Source organism: Aptenodytes forsteri, unplaced genomic scaffold (assembly GCF_000699145.1).
Source record: "Aptenodytes forsteri isolate BGI_AS27 unplaced genomic scaffold, ASM69914v1 Scaffold173, whole genome shotgun sequence".
In the NCBI taxonomy this organism is placed as follows: Eukaryota; Metazoa; Chordata; class Aves; order Sphenisciformes; family Spheniscidae; genus Aptenodytes; species Aptenodytes forsteri.
In genome coordinates, this window is record NW_008794449.1 from 957,249 (window position 1) to 976,567 (window position 19,319).

Genomic DNA, 19,319 nt, shown 5'->3' on the forward strand with positions numbered 1-19,319 from the left:
TCTAAGCGAGTCTCATGCTTGTAACGTAGAGCATATTTTTACAGGTTCATCTATTCAAAGTCAAAACGACTCAGTATTTTATAAAGAAAAGCTTGATCCTTAGGTGCTAGATGGATTTGCAAAAAATTGACTGAGGTGGCTGTGATTTGGGATGCACATGACTGCGCCTGCTCAGACCTTCAGCAGAGGCTGTATCGAGGACCTTTTACGCTGATGTCCTCTGCAACAGCAGTGAAGTAGCTTCATCGGCTAGTCACAGCAGCTGATTTATTCTCTTGTGGACTAGCCCCTAAATGAAGATACAGCTTTTACAACAATTCAGAAAACTCAGCAAGAAAAATTAGGACAACTGATAGACCCCTCCGTCATTATTGGGCTTAGCATCTTGTCACAGAAGCTGAAATTCCCAGAGCGCCCAATAACTTTGGTTATATCACCTTTATTTGTTTATTAGGTGGTGAGTGTTGCTGTTTGGCGTTTCTTTGCAGAGAAATGCTGTAGCTTTTACCTCTGTTTATGCTCAGAGAGGACACAGGAGGACTCCTTTGCTCAGGCATGAAGCTGACTGGTACAGCTGTGACATTGGCCCAGGCTGGGATACCTTTGTTATTATTAGGTGCATTTGGAGTTAATCCTAGAGTACCTGTTAAATGACAGTCATAATTAGGTTTTTGTTAGTGCTGACATATTTAATAGTGCAATTTTTAAAGTAATGCAGTCGATCAGAGCCTGATGTCGTTATACCAATGTAAAGCAGGCGCAACACCATTTACAACAGACAGCTTTGTATAATGAAGTTAGGATGGATTTACTCCAGTGTCTCCACCAGAGGAATATGACTTACCAGGGCACTTGAGCTAACCATAAGCTATTGGTGAAAAATGGAGCCTGACTTTTTAACTCTTATTCATGTGAATAGGCCCCACTTTAGCAAAGCCCCCAGTGCAAGAGTTTAAGTGTTTTGCCAAATAAAGAGCTGCATTTTTAAAGTTTAGCATGTGGTAAAAAGCTTTGCTGACTTGGGTCCTGAGTTTGGGGTGCCTGAGAAAAGGTAGGACTCCTTCTGCATGCCCTAGGGTGACCCACATACATAAAGGCTGCAAATAAGTGCAAGCATTTAAAATACCATCCCCTAATGTGTCCCCTTCTGCTAGAGGTCTCTGCCTTTGCCATGGCAGAGGCAGGAGAAAGTAACACGTGCCCTCTCTCTCCCATTTAGTTCATAAAGCAATATGATCTTAAATGATGCATGAGACTTGGTTTGTTTTAATATGTTGGGCAGAGAACAGCAAAAGCTGAAGCAGGGCACGTGTTCCCATCTGCTGGCCCTGCTCTGAAGGGCAGTAAGGGGAAAAAGGAGCTGGGGGACAACAGCAGGACAGAAGATTGCACAGCTAGATCTTCTAAATCTCTGTCAGCATCTTCTTTCTTGAACCCCTAAGTCAGACCATAGGCTGTTTTTACTCAGGCAGAGTTATTTCTATTAGCACAGTTATATGTGAAGTCAGTGCAGATAATACAGGAACTAAAAACTGGACAGAGACTTCGGAGTTTCCAGGTCATATTAATTTCACAGACTATTATGCCTGAAGAAGCTCTCCCATGCACAGTCCAGTTTTGCAATAAGTCTGTCACGATAAAAGAGCAATTAGACAATCCTTTGAAAAGTGAGTGAAAGATACAGTCGCTGTCTGTGAAGAGACAGTGCAGCTCTGATGGGAGTTGTGAAAGGACAGACAGACAGAAAAGTCTATTTCAGATTACCCATTCCATGCCTTGTATGTACAAACTTTTTGGTACAGGCCACGTGTTGCACAATCCTAAGCACAGATTTACTTTGATATTATTTTTACAAGCTCTGCCCTCTGCTAAGGTTCAAGACTCATGTCCCACTGTCCCTGAAATCCACAGATGCCTTGACGCCGATTTCAGTGCTGTTAAGTTTTGACTATTCCATCAAACACGAAGATATAAGAACCTACATTAAAATCACTTAAATCTCTGCATCATCTAAATCAAGACAATTACGGTCTGAATTAGTCAGCTGGTGCCACGTATAATGAATTCATTATGCATGAATGCAATACATGCTATTTCTGTGCTGAACTGTTTGGTGGTTGTGAGTTCATTACAGGATCATAGAATATCTCGAGTTGGAAGGGACCCATAAGGATCATCAAGTCTAACTCCCTGCTCCTCGCAGGACTACCTAAAACTGAACCATATGACTAAGAGTGTTCTCCAGATGCTCTGTGAACTTGAGTTGTAGTATGCAGTATCCGTAACAACTATTTAATTTCTCTTTGGGTCTCAGCTGCAGACTTTAAAATTGCAAAGAAGAATAAGTGAACCAAAAAATAACAATTGACAGACATAAAATCCCCATTTCATTGAGCCAGCAACAGGACATTTTTATAGTTATCCGGGAGCATGAGCACTGAGCATGCAGGACACGCGCTTGCAGTTTCAGCAAAGTCATAATCACTTCCAGTGCGAAATGCCAGATGGATGATGTTGTCTGTTGCTGTAATGTAGGTTCTTTCTTTCCTTCACAACCATTGTAAACTCTCCCATTTATTAATAGGTTTTAAATCAGCAGACTCAGTTGTTTGAGGAGTTGATCTTTTACTTTCAGTGCTTCCATTGCATCGCACTGGCAGTGTTATCCTGACAGCAACACTTGTGCTTTTTCAAATCGCTGACTGGTGAGGGCGCAAAATAGCTGCTGTTAAGTTTCATTGGAAGCACGTGGCTGTGCAGGGATGACTTTGGATCTGCTAGACACCCACAGATGTCAACAGCTATTGCTTTGAGACTGACTCTACCATATAATGCCAGAACAAGCCAACCCCACCTCATTTGGCTGGACATAAGGTTGCTCTAACAAGGACCTTGGAACACGTATTGAAGTAATGGATTTAAAGGAGAAATCCAGAAGTTTAATTAATAAGGGACTCTCTCTTGATGAGACAAGTCAGATTCCATGTAGGCTTGTGGCTGATTGGTAACAATCTTAGGAGGCTTCCAAGGCTTAAAAGTGGAGATAAGATACGGTTTAGTCAATTCTACAGCTTCAATGCGGGGAACTAGGCATATCTGTCCCAGTAAGAAGACGTTCAATCTGTGGCGTTGTAGGCTTATTGTAAAACTCATCATTGCAAGGTTGGCACATTCAGTCCTCACTGAAGCCAATGGCTCCAAACGGCACTTGTGTAACAGGAAGCTCTCAAAGCGACTGAAGGTTTGGTCAGCTTTCACTGAAAATACAGGCTATCCTATAAGCACAAACACCCGGAGTGAACAATGAACACAGTTGTTCTTCCAATACAAGAAGAACAAAGCCAAAATGAGAGGTAAAGTAAGACAGACTGAGACACTGACCTGGGCAGCAGCCCCTTCTGGGGTCCTTGGGCTGGTCTGCCAGCATTATCTCATCCTTTTCGGCATTCTCTATCAGCATGGCTGTGAAGGGGGTAACGATATGATGGTCAAGAGACACCTGTAGGATGGATTTGGTGATGTTCCTCTTCAAAGCTGCAGTGGGGGCTGTGTTTCTGGGTGGAAAACAAAACAGAAGGCATGGTTAGCAGTTCTACAGGGCAGCTGCCATGACAATGCCTCCACAGAGCAGTCATAGGGACAAACTGGTAGGCGTTGCAAGAAGGAAAGGCTGAGGGCCTGCGTGAATGCACTCTCCATAAGAAGACTATTCTTGGCTTCTGTGGGCATTGGCCTGGGCTCAAAGAAGCCCAGTCCTTCTCCTGGTCTCAGCAGGAGACCTCTTTCTGCTTCAGGGGGGATTCATCCTGAGCCGCTCCATAGCTTTTACTCAGGCTCCATAAGGCAAATCTCCCATTCATTTCATTCACTCAGGCCCACAGCCAGGTCTGTTTGACCCTTACTCCTCTAATTAACTGCTTCCAAACTCTATTCCCTGATATCTGTGAGTGCTAAAAATAGGAGGTGTGTGGCTGCAGACATCACCTACCTTTATTTTGATTTGTTTACCTTACCCATTTGAAACCCTGTGAGCAGCCTCATGGCTGTGGTTTCAGAGAGGACCAGATTGCTCTCAAGCTTCACTTCCCACACATCACAGACCACATTTCTCCTCACCTCTCTGCCAGCATCTGGTTGACAGTCAGATAGGCCCACAGCTTCTTAGTGAATTCGGGATCTGCGTATTTGTCTTTCTTCACGAAGCCATCCAGTTCTTCAACATCTCGCAGGGTTTCCATGACAAGCTCTGCATTTGCCTATGCAATCAATGAGAGATAAAGATAATGGAGGGTGAGCCAGGAGAATGCGGTGACTTTGAGTTCCCCTCTTGGCATGGCTGGCATTAAGGATCCACTCTGGCTCTGCCCATGGTCACTGCTAGATCAGAAAGTCCCATCACTGTTGGCCTGACTGCCATGGGGACGGGAGCTGTAGCAAGAGGGTCTTCTGTTAAAGACGCTTTTAGTGACAGCGGATTAAAACAGGTAAAGGAGCTGTCAGCAGTAGCCAAAGAGGGTGCTACCACAGGAAAAAAAAAGAGGCTTTTTCACATCCAATTCCTACTGAGGAACAGGAACAAAACTCTGGTTTCTCCCACAGACCCTTGGACTGCACTGTGTTTTGGCAGGAAAGAATATTGAACGTGTTTGATTTTTCCAGCAAATAACAAATGGCAACTCCTAAGCCCTGAGAGGGTACAGATATTTCAGTTCCTCCTCAGAAAGAAGGATCTGGATGTAGTATTCCCACCCCATCCCACTCTACCTGGAAGAGCAGCCCTGAAACATGGGGAAAGTCTCATCACACATGCCACAAAGCAGGGCATAAAAGGACAGTGCTAGGACTTGACACACTGTAGACCCACGAGCCTGAACTCTCCAACAGTGGGAGGTTCAGCCATGAAAGGAGCTACCTTAGGGGATCGCCACTGCAGCTTTACAAAGCATGAAGGAGGACTCCATAGTCTTAGTCTGGTTTGTAATTGAATTTTGTATGGTACATTTATTAGAAGGAAGTTCCTCTGGCAGGCTGCAGGATGCAGGTAGTGACTATTCGTGGCTGTACTTGAAGCTATTGTGAAACATTGTTGGACAAACCCCCCATGAGTTTCCCCACACTCCCACACAGAACCCAAGTGGACAAAACACTCTGCTGGCAATAACCTCTAGCAAGGAGACTGTGCACACGAGTGAAGGAACCAGCCCGAACCCCAGGAGCAGGTATCCTAGGGACACCTTCACTCACTGCTGTTGCTGTGACGATGCTTTCCAAGTGCTGCAGGTTTTCCGTGTCGACCTTCCCAGCCACTACTATCTCCGAGCCACCAAAATAGTTGTGGAAGCTGCTCTGGGTGACGTCTGACACTGACTCCTGGGGGTAGTTGAACTGAATCTTCTTCAAGAGCGGAGTGGAGACCTGGTTGTAGAAGTTCTGAGATGGAAGGAGACAGAGAAGTGAGCCTGTTGTACCTGAAGCAACCCTCCCACATGCGCCACTCTTACTGAAAGGACAGCAGGTGACAAAACCTGGAGCCCCAATGGGCAAGTGGGATTTTCCTTGTCCCAGAGAATGCAGACACCTTTATACTTAGACCTTAGTACACTTGTAAGAGGGTACAGCAAGAAGGTCTGGCCCAAGTCTTGTGGAAGTCAAAGGATGGTCAGAAGCCCATGGGCTGTGTTCTTCCTACACCTTGAACACAGGTGTACACGAGCCTGAATCTGTTATCAGGTTGGTCAGCTCTTGGCCACTGTGTTAGACACACAGCTGCTTCCCACCTAATTCTTGCCAAAAACTAGACCAGTATCTCACTTGTATTCGCTTCTGTGCTGTAGACTGTCTACCCTTTTCTGACCCTATTGTACCTGGCTGATGTGAACTGGGATGTGTGCACGGCTGGGTTTAGCATATGGGACCAGAGAGGGAAAACAGGTACCCATAGAGTGCTATGGGTGGAGGCTGTCTCATACCGAGGGGCTGCACTCTCAGAGCTGCTCTGTTTGGCAGAACGCCATGTAGTGTGTCCTGGCACACCTGTGTGTGTCCTATCACACCTGTGTTGGGAAAGAAGAAGCATGAGAAGCCTGCATAGGTGATGAAACCAGTGAATAGAAACAGGATAAGGATGTAAGGTTTTGTTCATCAGCAATTGCTGCTCACAGATTTGGAGCCATAGCTTCCTAGAACTGAACTTTTTCTTACACTGGCAAACTTTGGATTAGCATTTAGCATTTATATCTAGGCCTTTTGTTAGTGCTGAAGTGGTCTGAGGTAAAATCCAGGCCTTAATTTTAATTCAGAAAATCTTTTTTATGGTTAGGACTGTTTTATAGAATGGAAATCCTACACAGAGCAGTAAAATATGTATTATAGAGACCACAAAAATTGTAACTAGGAGCACTTAAGCTGATGCATGTTTGTCATCTTGCAGGAGTCTCCAGAAGAAACAATGCTTTTTGTGACCTCCCCTATGAACCCACAGTAACTCTACTCTTGCTAGTGGAGTTACCCAGCTCCACAGCTGCGGACAGAACTGGGCCCTCAGTTTCAGAGGCAATGGGCCAGAAACGCACCTTCATTTGGGCAGAAGTCTCCTGATTTCCAAAGATCCTCTGGGCCATGCCACGGTTGTCAGTTGCGATTCTCTGCAGGAAATCGTAATCTACATCAAACCCAATCCCGAGGCAGAAGAGAGAGAATTCGTCCTTGATGCTCTGCTTCATGTTCTTCTGGATCGTCGTCAGCTTTAGCTCACCTTGGAGACACACAAAGGGTGACATCCATCTGAGCAACGCAGGAAGTCTCCAGCAAGGTAAGCGCATTCATGCTCTTCCAGAGTCTCTGTCTCTCTCTTAATATAAGGGAAATCTAGACAACTAGCTCAGATGCCAAATCTCCATTTTCAGTGCCTACAGTGACATTTGAGCTTCTCCTGGATGGAGATTAACAAATTGTTTCCACTGAAGACAATTCCTTTGAACTCTTTTTTTGGTATCTGATGCCTATTCTTTGTATATCCAGTGCTCTCATTAACTTCCTGGGGAATTTGTAATTGTAACACATTTAGACTTCTCCCAGAATTACTTCTTCAAGCTCTTTGCAGACTAAGACATCTCCACAAAAGTTTTACTTTGTTTCTCATACTTAAGATGTTCTTTGCCACCATTGGGATTGACTTTTTTTTCAGACTTATTTTTAATGGCAGCCTCTTCTGGGCTGGCATCTTGCAGTAAGTGATTGCTTTTGACCTGTACCAAATCCAACCCAAATTAATTTGCTTTCTACTTTATTTTCCTGATTTTGATGTTACACTTGGGACTGCATAGATCTGTGTGGGCTAAGGTCATTGAAAGAAGAAATTTTTTCTAAGGTTGTTGTGATTACCTCTCCTGCAGGACTTGTGCATCTCTGTAATTGCACGAAGTACATAACTTGCATAACATTATCTGCTCATTTTTTGAAAGCTTCTGTGCAAAGCCCCATGGTACCTATAGCACTTGGCAAAACAGCAGCACAGGCATTGGAAGAAAGGGGAACAGAATTTTTTTAACTTACTGTCAAAGTGTCTACGTGTTGCATGCTTTTCTCAGGCTAATCCCACCGGCCTTTCTTCTCACCTAAAGTAGGATCCTTACCTACTGTCGGGTCTCCATCAGACACCAACACGATCATGGAGACTGAGTTAGGGTCCAACATGCCTAAGTTTTGGGCTTCGTTCAGGATGAATGTGGCTCGGAGAAGAGCTTCATTGATATTTGTGCCTGTCAAAGACACAATGAAGAAAACAAGTTTGATTCTTGTCGAGTCTCTTGTTGAATCCCGATCAGTTCTAAAGATTCCAGTGGAATTAATCAGCACGGACAAGACCCGAGATCAAGGCAGTGAAACCCCTCCTCTGTGATGCTTACGGTAGCACTCTGGTCCCCTAAAGAAATAGAAGGTGAAATGTGTTGTATTTGGGTCACTGTGTTAAATAGACCTCTATTTTTCTCTTTTTTACTGAAATCAACAGAATCAGTCAAGATTTACATCTCTGTAAGCGGAAATAGCCTGCAATCCATCTGCTCCTGAATTTGTTCACCAGCATGTTACTTTTTTCTTACCGTGATGTTGAAATATATGAATACATATTTATATGAATTTATACACATTTGTATATACACACACATACGTGCTTTGCACTAAGTTCCGTTAAGAGACCAGATGCTGATACCCTTTTTCATCCCAGGCTGTCACCTCCACCTGCCCCCCTCCATCCCCCCTCACTAATTCCAGTGGGACCATTTGTGGTGTTGGGAATTATTTGCTGTGGGGAGAAGTAGTGGGTTTGCAGGAAGATGATTGAATGAGAGAAGGAGAAACTTTCTTTTCTGGCAGCAGCCAGAAACAGCCAGCCTTGGATATCTTGATTGGAAAAGAAGAGGTGCATGTTTACTGACCCTACCTAAAGGTTTGGCATGTGGCACAGAAGGGACTGAGTAAGGAATTAGTATGAGAGGAACAGGAGTAGGAAGGCTGAGCAGTCAGAAAACAGGTATTTTGTTTGTCAAGAAAGAAAAAACTTTAGTGGCTCCAGAGACAGGACAATAAAATGCTGCATTGCAAACTGGCTTTGCTGGATGGGAGCAGGTCTCAGCTTGTCTGTCAGTTCATTTGGGGTACAAAGTCAGGCTTGTGAGGCACTCATATACCCAACATGGGTTCCTATTCCCAGCACACTGATGATCTCGGACAAGTCTATAACTTCATGTTGATCCTACCTTATGTGTTGCCAGTGAAAGTTTCTGGGAATGAAGGTGCCACAGCACCGGCAGGCTCTGATGTTGGGGAGAGCCTCTACACGCTATTGGTGTACCGATAGCTGAACAACTAAACCAGAATTGCACTTCAGAGAGCAGTAGATTAAAATGATCATGAGCCCTTTCTGTACAAGTAGCTCGAGCACTAACAAATGAAGCATCCGAAGTGCTGTAAAGCTGACAAAGGCAACAGTCCTTGTTTATCAGACAGGGAATAAAGGCACAAAAATGATGAAGAGTTTGCCCAGGGTGGCATTTAGTAGGTCATGGTGTAGTCTACAATTTACAGCCAGTGGAGACCCTGGAGTTGGTCTGCTTATGATCTGCTTTACAAAGGCATGAGGCGGCCTTGGTCTTTCAAGGATATTTGGCATCTGTGAGGCTGGAGGTAGGACCTATAGATTAAAGGCAGCTGTTCTATGGTCTATGTTCTATCTGTCGCAGCTTATTCAGTAGAAGGAAATGCCATCCCATCCCCTAACACAATAAACTGGAATCCCTGCTCTCCTTTAGCCCCAGGGCATGCTTCTCCCATCTTGGGAATCAGACTTTTTGTTAGGAATACTCTGCCAATCTGAAGGTTGCCTGAGGTACCCGTTCCTGTGATACCTAACTTCCATGAGCACCTTGCAATCAAAACCTCATACCCCCGTTGGGATGGATTGTCTGGATGTACTTCTTAGCATCTTCAACCTGCGCTGGGGTGGCTGAGACTAGATTATCTCTCCAGCATCGGACATTGTGGTTGAAGTCGATAAGGGAGAACTGATCAGCAGCACGGAGCTCACTCAATATTGCCTTCATGGCCTCGATGGTCTGAGAAGAAGAAATTTAAAAGAAGACGAGTTTATGCTTCCTGTTGCTGAAAGCACCTTCTTAACTTGTGACTACAAGCAAACAGATGCCTCTGATGAATAACATGAGCACTGGAATCCAAAACAGCATCTGCTATCCAAATCTCTCCTTTTTTGCACTTCTTGCATAAAGTTGAACTTTTCTCCAAAGAAACACAGAAAAAATGCAATTAGCAAGAACAAACCCATGTGACTCAACCCATCCTTGCTTAACTCCTGCTAACACAGGGTGAGGTGAGAGAGAGAAGCAGTTTGTGAGACACTGTGGTTCAGGAGAGAGGAATTACTCGTATCAGCTCAGGAGACTTGGCTCCGTCTGCAGTGCTGTCATTTCAGGTTGGGTAACATCTGTTTGAAGATGTGTGATTTAAACAAGTGACAATTAGCCTGTATCCCAGTTTCGCAGCATTGATTTCCCCAAGGAAGCAATCTACCAAGCCTTAGTATTGTGCTCTGAAGCAAATCCAAATATACCTACATCATCCCTGACTACTGTTTCTCTAGCCAGTTCTTAAAAACCTCCAGTGACACATGATATATAATCTCCTGAACTCCCTCCCAGCACTATAAAGTTTTTCCTAATATCTAATATAAATCTCTCCTGCTGTAAATCCGTCTGATTCCATCTTATTCTACCCTGGGTGGGCGTGAATGCCAGTTGATGAGTTTCCCTTTTAGAACAACTGTTCGCATATTTGGAGGCTGATTATGTCTCTCCAAGTCTTTTCTTTTGCAAACTAAAACATCCTATTGTTTGCATTTCCTCCCCCCATGGGTTATGTTGTCTAAACAATTCTTACTGCTCTTCAGTGGGCTGTCAACAATTCGTCCACAACTTTTTGAAAGCAGGGATGTAGTATCCCCACTGAGACTTTCCCGGGATTCAGTAGAGGAGATTAGAGAAAGAGGGGGTCAGAGCCTTTGAAAAATGTTTTGTGATCTGTCAATTAAAATTTTAATTTAGTATTCTGATGGCATCACCTCTTCCTTACAACATGGAAGGAGCATTACAAATAAAGAATAAAATCATGAAGATTTTGATTCACCAAATATTCTCTGAATTCAGTGAGACTTTTGACGGAGTAAAGTGTAAAGAACTTAGCTGGTAATTTTGAGTGACAGTCTGCTACAGAATTGTGTGGTGAGGCACATGGGGAAAGTTGGCAGGAGGTTCATTTTGCAATAGAGGTCAAACACTTACTTGCTTCATTTTCAGTCCCCACATCGAGCCACTGACATCTATAACAAATAAAATGTTTTTGGGCAGAGGATCAAGATTTTCCGGAGCAAAGAAGTGAATAAAATAGCCATTAAAAATCTGCAAAATAAAATAAAAAAATTCCCAGTGAAGTGAGCTATAGTAAAGATGTCAGAAAACTCAAGACAATAACAGAACAGAAAAGGTTATTCTTCTTTATGGGCCAAATCTAACTTTCAGCTCTGCACGTCTCTGTATTTGTAGCCTTACACCATTTATACTCCGTAGTCTTTACTTTTTATCAAGGAAAGCAGAGCCTGGTTCTCAGACAACTGCCATGCACTAGCATAGGGAGGAATGAAAAACGTTTTAAAGACTGTTCTGTCTGTAATAATTCAACCTCATAACTCTGCTTCATGTTAACATAAAAATAGTGATGTTCTGGTTGTCTCCTTGTGATATATTGGTACAACTTCCAATGACGCTGTCCTCTGATTCAACATTAAATCACCAGAGTGCTGCTAGGTATAAAAGACATTGGCTTGCGAACAAGACAGGAATCTGCTTCTGACTGTATGTAGGACCACGTCTTAGTCATAAATTAAGTAAATCCATTCTGCCCACTTAAAATCTCTCTGTTCTTTCAATTGGATACAGAGCTTTTTCTCATGCTTATTCTCCTGAATGATGAAGCTTAGCACAGTTTGCTTAAGGATAGCAATTCTTGAATTCACACATCTCCTGTCCCGGTTAACCAGCAAGACTTACTTCCAATTCTCCACCTGTGGTTTCTCTGTTCACATCATATTGCACCACAAAATTTCCATCTACTGCTGTGGATGAGCACGTGGGGCATTTTCGTTGCTGAGCCATCGTTGGCTTGAAAGAAACATGAGCCTTGAAATGAGAAGTGATCATCAGTCAATCAGATGTTGTGTGAAAGGTGGATCATTGAAACAAAAAGAGTTCATCTATTCATCTTACTTCTCCAAATGCTTTTCTTCTTTCTTTATTTGGACTCTTAGTTTAAGCCAAAAATGGACTTTGTCACTTCAAAAGAAAAACAGCGCTAAGGTTTGCCTGGATTTGCTGACTCAGTAGTAGCAACGGTGACACAAATAAGATGACCCATCTACAGCACCAAATATTTCAATTAGAGCTGTGCAAACCATTTCTAGTAAGTAATATGTTGGCTTATTTAACATTTTCCTAGTTGAAACTATCCATAATTTTATCAACATTTTTAATGGCTTTTTAATTGATTTTTTCCCATACAAATGAGAGATTGTAATTTGTCTGCAAATTGAGTACTAGGAATCATTTTCATTAGTCACATGATTGGTTATGCAGACTTTATGACATTATTTCTCTGCTTTGACTGGATAACTTGAAATTTCCTGAGAAGATAAGACATAATATATATAGCCACACACTACCTCTGAAATAATTTGCTAAACTAGGAATGTGGGTGAATGAGACATAAAGTTGAGCCTGGATATCAAGAAACAATACTGCCTGATATATTATTACAGTAGTATAGACAGCCTTTTTGGGCCTGATTCACATAACCTTTATTAGGTGTCTATGTAAGAGTAAGAAGAGTTGTACCCTCCCAGAGTCACTGCTTGAAGTTTCTTGAGAAAAACTTCTCTACTGTTGGAGGGTTTACTTATATACAAGAGCTATGCTGGAGAAAGCTAGGGTAAGAATATCAAGGAAAAGAGCTGTCCTAAAATAAGTCCCTATAGAGATGTTCTCAGTTGAAACTGAGACTGTGGAGTTATTCCAGAACTTGATATTTATCACCTACCTTTTTCACAGCCAGCAATCCCAATGCATTGCTCTTTCAGAATTACAAATGAAAAGCCTTGTGCAAAGATGGACAGACTACACACTATTTCTATACTGCTGTCACTGTAGCATTTGAGCATCCTGTACATACATTTAGGTATTAGTAATTAAGACACTATATTTTTTTACCATATTTTTGCATGCTTCCAGCAGGTATGAATAAATGCCATGACTGCTTAGGAACAAGTGTGAAAACTGAAGTTTTCATGCTAGTTCCAGTCTGTGACTGTTACCTTTTTCTCTCCCTTGGAGATGGTGGTGATTCCATCAAAATGATCTCCGAGTGAATTAGGAACATGCACGTAGCGAAGTCCCTGTGGCTCAATAATGCGGACATCCACCTAAAGGCAGGAAGGGAGGACATTAGTATGAAGCAGTGCCAGTGTTGTACCAGGATCTCATGAACCCTCCATAGGCAAACTCCAGCGAGGGGTTGGGGTGCTCTTGAGAATGCTCCTGCAGGGCTAGTCTCATTTGTGGTGGGGATCCATGCAACGCTGAAAATAGACCACGATGGAAAGACAAAAAAAGTGTGTCCAAAGAACAGAAAAAGTTCGGTGGAAATGTTCATTCTTCCTCTCTCTCCCACCCCGTGGGGCAAGTGCTGAGATAGGAGCCAAGGGTGATACCATTGTTCATGCTGAAAGCACGAAAGAAGCATGAAGTGACTCTGCCTAAGTGTTGCTTTGGGTTAGGAGGCCAGGAGAATGATGAGTTCTCACACTTGATGATGAGTTCTCTTCCTCTCTAGTCATGCTATTGACAGGACAGAGAGTATTTCCCCTTTTGTTTGGATGGCCAAGGTGATTTGGAAAATAAAGGTTTTATCCTGTCAGCCTGAGATAAAGGCTTTTTCTGGTTGTATTTCTGAATAGTTAGTAAGACTACTAGGAGACAGGACACGGTGTCCTTTTCAGTAAGATTAACTTAGGCCTTCGGACAGCTTGAAGCAGATCACAGCCTGCACCAAGGAAATGTGAGCAGCAAACTTTCATATACAGCTTGTGCTGAAGCCATGGAAAGCTGAAGAAGACATTTATGATACAGGAACATGAGAATGGCCAGATGGAAATGTCCAGCTAGCCATGTATCCTGTGTCTTTTGATGGATGACAGACGACACGTTTGGATGTGTGTAAGAAAGAGGGTAAGAATAAGACAAATCATCTTTTGGCAGCCAGTTGTGGAGGGACTGTCATTCAGAGAACATCTGCTCTCATAGGACACTATCTCATGAAGTTGGGCTTATTGTGAAAAGCACTGTTCCCAATAAATAGCAAATATTGTTTGTTTTCCTTCAGTCAAAGCAAGTTTACACAACGGTATATATAGGCCAAAGCTTGTTTGCCCAAGTGGTTCTGGTACGAGTCAGTCACGATTCAGGAGATGCCCAATTGCGTTAGTACGAGAGGAGGCAGGACACATTTGCTCCTCACTCATGTAGCTACATAGCTCCTGGTTTGAAGTGTCTCATGCTGGTCTGCACAGTGACCTTGAGGCTATTTGTACCAAGCCCATATAAAAGGAAGGAGCTGTAGATGAAGTGTCCTGCTGTGGAGCTCACAGGAACCTTGGCTGCTTTCTCAATGAGGGTTCACCTGTGGGGTGCTGCCTACACACACCAGCTCTACTTTACCTCCATGTGCTTTGCCAAGCGTCCTGGCTTCACAGAGATGATGTGCTCGTAGGAGCTCAGTTTCCTTCGAATCATTTCATGGTAGTGAAGTTCAAACTGGATCCTCATCCCTGGGGGCACATTCACTTCGGTTTTGAAGTTTTCCATATCCAAGGCATTGCTCCTGAAAAGTCAGCTGTGGGGTTATTTTGAGAAAATACAAGGAGAAAGAGAGCTTCTTTGCATTTTGGTTTAGAGTTATGCATTTGCGGGGTCTGATTCTAACTGTGGCCTATACCAAGGAACTGCAGTTGTCTGTTAGCACAGTATGTTTTATCAAGCCGAAAGCAGAAAAACAACTTAAGTCCTTGACAATTAAATATCAGAGTTGCTGTAAGTAAGCAACCCATTTTCCTTCCCAGGGTTACCCACCTCATCTATCTCCTCCTGGGGTGGGTCACCTCAGTGCTCCTATGAATAAATTCAGTACAATATCCATATGCCAAAGTCTTTATACCTTACTATTCCAGCAGCTTTGCCTTTGGCTTTTGCTTGAGAGTACATTTTTCTGGCTTCAGATTTTTCCCGAATTTTGCTGGTAAATGTTATACCATTGACATCCCTAGGAGAGAGAAGCACAGTCAGTTTGCAAAAGAAACAACTTTACAATCGACGACTGTTTCTTCACTTTAGAAAAACATCAGTGAAATCTAATCTGGTGGGAAATGAAATAATAAGGCTCTTGTTTAACCCCGAAGTAATGAAGTCTGGTTTCCAGTAGATCTGTATCTTTTTCCCTACCTGCTTTTTTATTTCAAGTAGCCAGCACTCTTGTACTCTGAGGAGGATCTGCTCTCCCCAGTCTCCTTCACACTTTCCCCATCCTTTGGGCAGGGCAGGCAGTTACTCATGTCACAGCTGTTTTGGAACATGGATCAGGACATGTCTCCTGACCAGCAAGCTGGTTGCTGCCTCTCTGAATGGCTACTGAACCAGGCTAGTTTCTGTTCAGCGAGGGCTCTAATTTGGGTCGACCAGCAAACTGCTTGCTGCCTCTCTGAATGGCTACCGAACCAGGCTAGTTTCTTTCTGTTCAGCGAGGGCTCTAATTTGGGTCTCTCGCTCTGTCTCTCCTTTGATCTGGTGCCAACTTGCACAAGACAGGTAGGAGGTTAGTCTATTTGAGACTTCTGTCCTTTTGTCAGATTTTGTTGATGTTGGCCAATGGCCCAATAATTATTGGAGAGGAAGAGATGGACAGATAGACAGTATGATGACATAAGCCTTTTTTCTTTGAGAAAGCCTGTTAAAATTACACTGAAGCTGGAAAATAAGAAGAGGTGTTTTGCTTTTATGAATACTTCCCTCCCACCATATTCTGCCACCACACTGAACCCTGACAGAGCACAAGGCTGATACCTGCCCACTACTTACATAGTAAAGTTGTCAATAAAAGCTCCTTTGGGGACTTGTACATCAAACACTATGTGCTGGGACCTTTTTGCGTTATTCACCATTTTGGCTTGGATCATTGTGTTGGCCAACCGTGACGTTATAGTGGATTGAACTTTGTAGCTGTAAAGACCTATCTTGTCATCGTCCTCCACCTGTAATTGACAAAATTACTCTATAAATTTGGGACATAGCTAGAAAATGTTCCCTAGAGAGCAATATCAACCCCTTCTATAATCTCAGTGCCTTTTTTTCAACTGCTGTCTGTTACAATATGGCAGCCAGATCGGATATGAACTCAAATTCAAGACACCTCCATATTTTACCTGGCAAATGTGGCAGGATACTCATGTGAATATAGTTCATTATAACATTTCAGCTGAAAGGGGGACTTTATTAAGCTGGAATGCTTTCCTTGCTTTTGACCATGCAACCAGTCCTTGGAATGACTCTGTTGGTGCAATCCAGCATAGAAGGGAACACGGTAATCCTCGACATTATATACTGAGGAGGAGAGAGCTTACATTTTCAATAAAGGTCCTGAATAAAGGAGACCTGAAGCACTGGTTACTGACCTAGTCTTGTAAATGGTTAAACCACGGCAGTGGGAGAACAGTATTAAACTGGTATATTAAGATTTTGCCTTTGTCTAATCACTTTTGTTGCTTATTTCTTCATCTTTACTATACCCTTCTCCCTCCAAGAGCAGTTGTATGAACAGTATTGTGCAAACAGTGCTCTGTTTAAAGAAAATAGGTTAATATCCAACCAGCAGTAAAAACAAGGAACTGAACAAATAAAAGGATTGATTTCCAAAAAATGGTTAACTAGAAAATCACTTTGTTCAGTATTATTTTCCACAGAGGAAGAAAAAAACTCACCAGATCTCCAACATACCCCCAGTCGGACGTGCTTCGCTGGAAAAGAAAAATATGGAGAATGTATTTCAGCAAAGCTAAGAACATAGATTGTGGCTGTTGCAAGACAGGGATCAGACAGTGGTAACTTCTAAAAGCTGCTTTCCAAGATGACCAGAGTAGGTTTGAGATCTCAGTGTGCCTATTCCTTTTGTCTTATTTTATGTATTTATACACGGGATGTTGGAGCATGTGATCTCCCAGCTGTGACTTAGAGGCTATCAAAAACAGAAGGACAGCTTGCTTCCTCTGTCTTTATTTTTTTATAGAAAACATTCTCTTCTAGAACAAAAACATTCTTCCCGAAAGCAAAACGTGCTGGCAAAAAGTCATACACAGAAACCCTAGCTTTTAACACAAAAAATCTCTTTTTTTTTCTCCTAGGAAAAGTGGAAAAACCTCAAAATCCAGACCTTTTCATCTCATTTTGTTTTCATTTACATTATAGAATATATATTTATATTATTGTATTATACGCAATATGTATGTATACAAAAACCTATTGCATAATTGATATTACATTTATATACTTTTATATATGTAAAGTTAGTTATGTATGCACTGCTTAGAAGAGCTCAAACTGTTCGTTAATGGTGGTTTTTTCCCTGCCGTATGAATATTTCCATTTGGAAATTTCTATGAGGAAGTGGTGACATCTTGTGGCCATTTGAATCATGCTGTTTAATTCCCTAAAACTTAAACCCACATGAATAACCCTGGGATGGGATTTGGCTCACCTAGTTCTAGGGGGTCATGCAACTGTTTAATGCAGCTATCTGGTGTTATCATCACAACTAGGCAAACTTAGCTCTTTACAGTCAATGGAGTGATCCCTTTCGTCTGAAAGTAGATACTCCCCTTTCGTTGAATGAGTCCTGCCCTAAACCATGCTGGTCGTACTGATTAGAGGTATGGGTATCCAGTGCCGCTGGCAGTGCCCGAGGGTACCACCCTGGCCTTCAACTGGGGCTCCAGGAGGTCACGAGGCTCCGGTAGGTCTTGAGTGATATCTGACAGCTAGTAAGATGTCTTAGACACTGCTAGATCTGTACATGTAGGCAACTGAACTGAGCCATTCAACTCCACTGATGATGAGCAGAAACTTAGGGAGACTAGTTCAGATACTGATGGCTAAATTATAAAAATGTACCAATGCATACCAAGCTCATCTCAGGTTTCAGTAACACTTGAATCCAAGAGGACCCAAAACCACAGAAGATGCTCACAAAAACTGCTAGTCACATAGTGCATGTAAGTCTTGATATACAGTTACTAAGTTCATTTGAAGCTAATTAATATACTGTTACTAGGAAAACCTTGGGCTGCATAAGAGATGATACATGTCATAGCAAGATCGTTTTAATGAGATGATTTTAAGGATCCTTCAAAGCCGGACAGAGAGACTGCAGGATTTCCACCTGCCTGAGAACAAATTTGGGGTATTATTTACTAGCTGTACAGGCTCCACCTGAAACATTCAGACTGGGATTTCAGGATCTGGAAGTTTATGGCTTTCTAGAGACCCTCTGCAAAGCCTGATGGACTGATCCTTGCTCAGTCCATCCTGACACCCCACAAACGTGACTGTACAGTGAACCGGACCCTTCACATCTGATAAAGAACCAGAGCGTGAAGAATGACTGTTGTCCCCACACATAACCTTGGCATAGGAAACATTACCGGAATGAATACAAATTAAGACTAAACCAAGCTTAGCTGAAACAAATTTAATTTTTAAAAGATGAAGACCAATTCCTTAGCACAGACGGGATTTGTTTTATTGTGGTACTTTTCTGGTTCTCAGAAGAGCTTAGGGTTCCCGACTCACTTTACAAATGGTGCCTAAAGCTTTCAAGATGTCCAGGTTTCCCTCCTGTTTGTTTTTTTCTGAGGGTGGAGAAGAGGGAGGCGCTGATGGAGACGTGAGCTTGTCACTTGCACATGTAGTGACTTCCACGGCTGTTGTTAGAGATCAGACATGGGGTGGGCCAACCATCCCCCTAGGATCTCAAAGGTTGCAGAGGGCAGCCACTCCAACAGGTCAGGAGGACAGAGCTGTAGATAAATATACTTCAGGTTTGAGCACTGATGTGGTTACTGAGAACATGGGCTTTGTAGGGACTTCTGTGGCACATGAGACGTGCTATTTCTGGCATGAGGATTCATGGCTGATCCTTGCCTTTAAACCACATCCAGATCTGCTGATGATGGCACTGCGTAGAAACAGTATCTTGTGCAATATCTAATGTGTAGTAAATTGTTAATTAAGGTGGAGACAACAAGTGCCTCAGGAACTGTTTTAAGGATCTGGTCTTGACAGATGCTAGGCACTATCTTCAGGTACTGAGACCCGTCTTCTCCTGACATCTGTGCAGGCTATGGATATTTAGCCCTCCATAATGATCTTTGTTCAAATCACTGTGCATGAATGTTGCAACTAGGGTTGTTAGGTCGTGCAGAGAGGAAATGAGAAAGAAAGGCAGAGCCCAGCTAGAACGCAATCTGGCCGCTGTCATTAAAGACAACAAAAAATGTTTTTACAAAATGACAAGAAGAGAGCCAAGGAGAATCTCCATCCTTTATTGGATGCGGGATGCGGGATTGCCACCAAGGATGAGGAAAAGGCTGAGGTACT

General features: G+C 42.8%; 1 protein-coding gene across 1 annotated transcript in view; it reads right to left on the reverse strand.

The window, feature by feature from the left end:
* Nucleotides 1-19,319, reverse strand: part of ITIH2 (inter-alpha-trypsin inhibitor heavy chain 2) — a 30,812-nt gene that overhangs the window by 5,383 nt on the left and 6,110 nt on the right. Inside the window, exons 3-16 of the mRNA XM_009290411.1 lie at nucleotides 16,649-16,684; nucleotides 15,750-15,922; nucleotides 14,833-14,937; nucleotides 14,337-14,499; nucleotides 12,935-13,042; nucleotides 11,619-11,747; nucleotides 10,854-10,970; nucleotides 9,446-9,614; nucleotides 7,635-7,760; nucleotides 6,573-6,754; nucleotides 5,245-5,430; nucleotides 4,117-4,256; nucleotides 3,382-3,554; nucleotides 509-643 (exon numbers count right to left, since the gene is read on the reverse strand). Coding sequence (XP_009288686.1) covers nucleotides 509-643; nucleotides 3,382-3,554; nucleotides 4,117-4,256; nucleotides 5,245-5,430; nucleotides 6,573-6,754; nucleotides 7,635-7,760; nucleotides 9,446-9,614; nucleotides 10,854-10,970; nucleotides 11,619-11,747; nucleotides 12,935-13,042; nucleotides 14,337-14,499; nucleotides 14,833-14,937; nucleotides 15,750-15,922; nucleotides 16,649-16,684 — 1,942 coding nt within the window. The remainder of the gene's footprint in view (nucleotides 1-508; nucleotides 644-3,381; nucleotides 3,555-4,116; nucleotides 4,257-5,244; nucleotides 5,431-6,572; nucleotides 6,755-7,634; nucleotides 7,761-9,445; nucleotides 9,615-10,853; nucleotides 10,971-11,618; nucleotides 11,748-12,934; nucleotides 13,043-14,336; nucleotides 14,500-14,832; nucleotides 14,938-15,749; nucleotides 15,923-16,648; nucleotides 16,685-19,319) is intronic.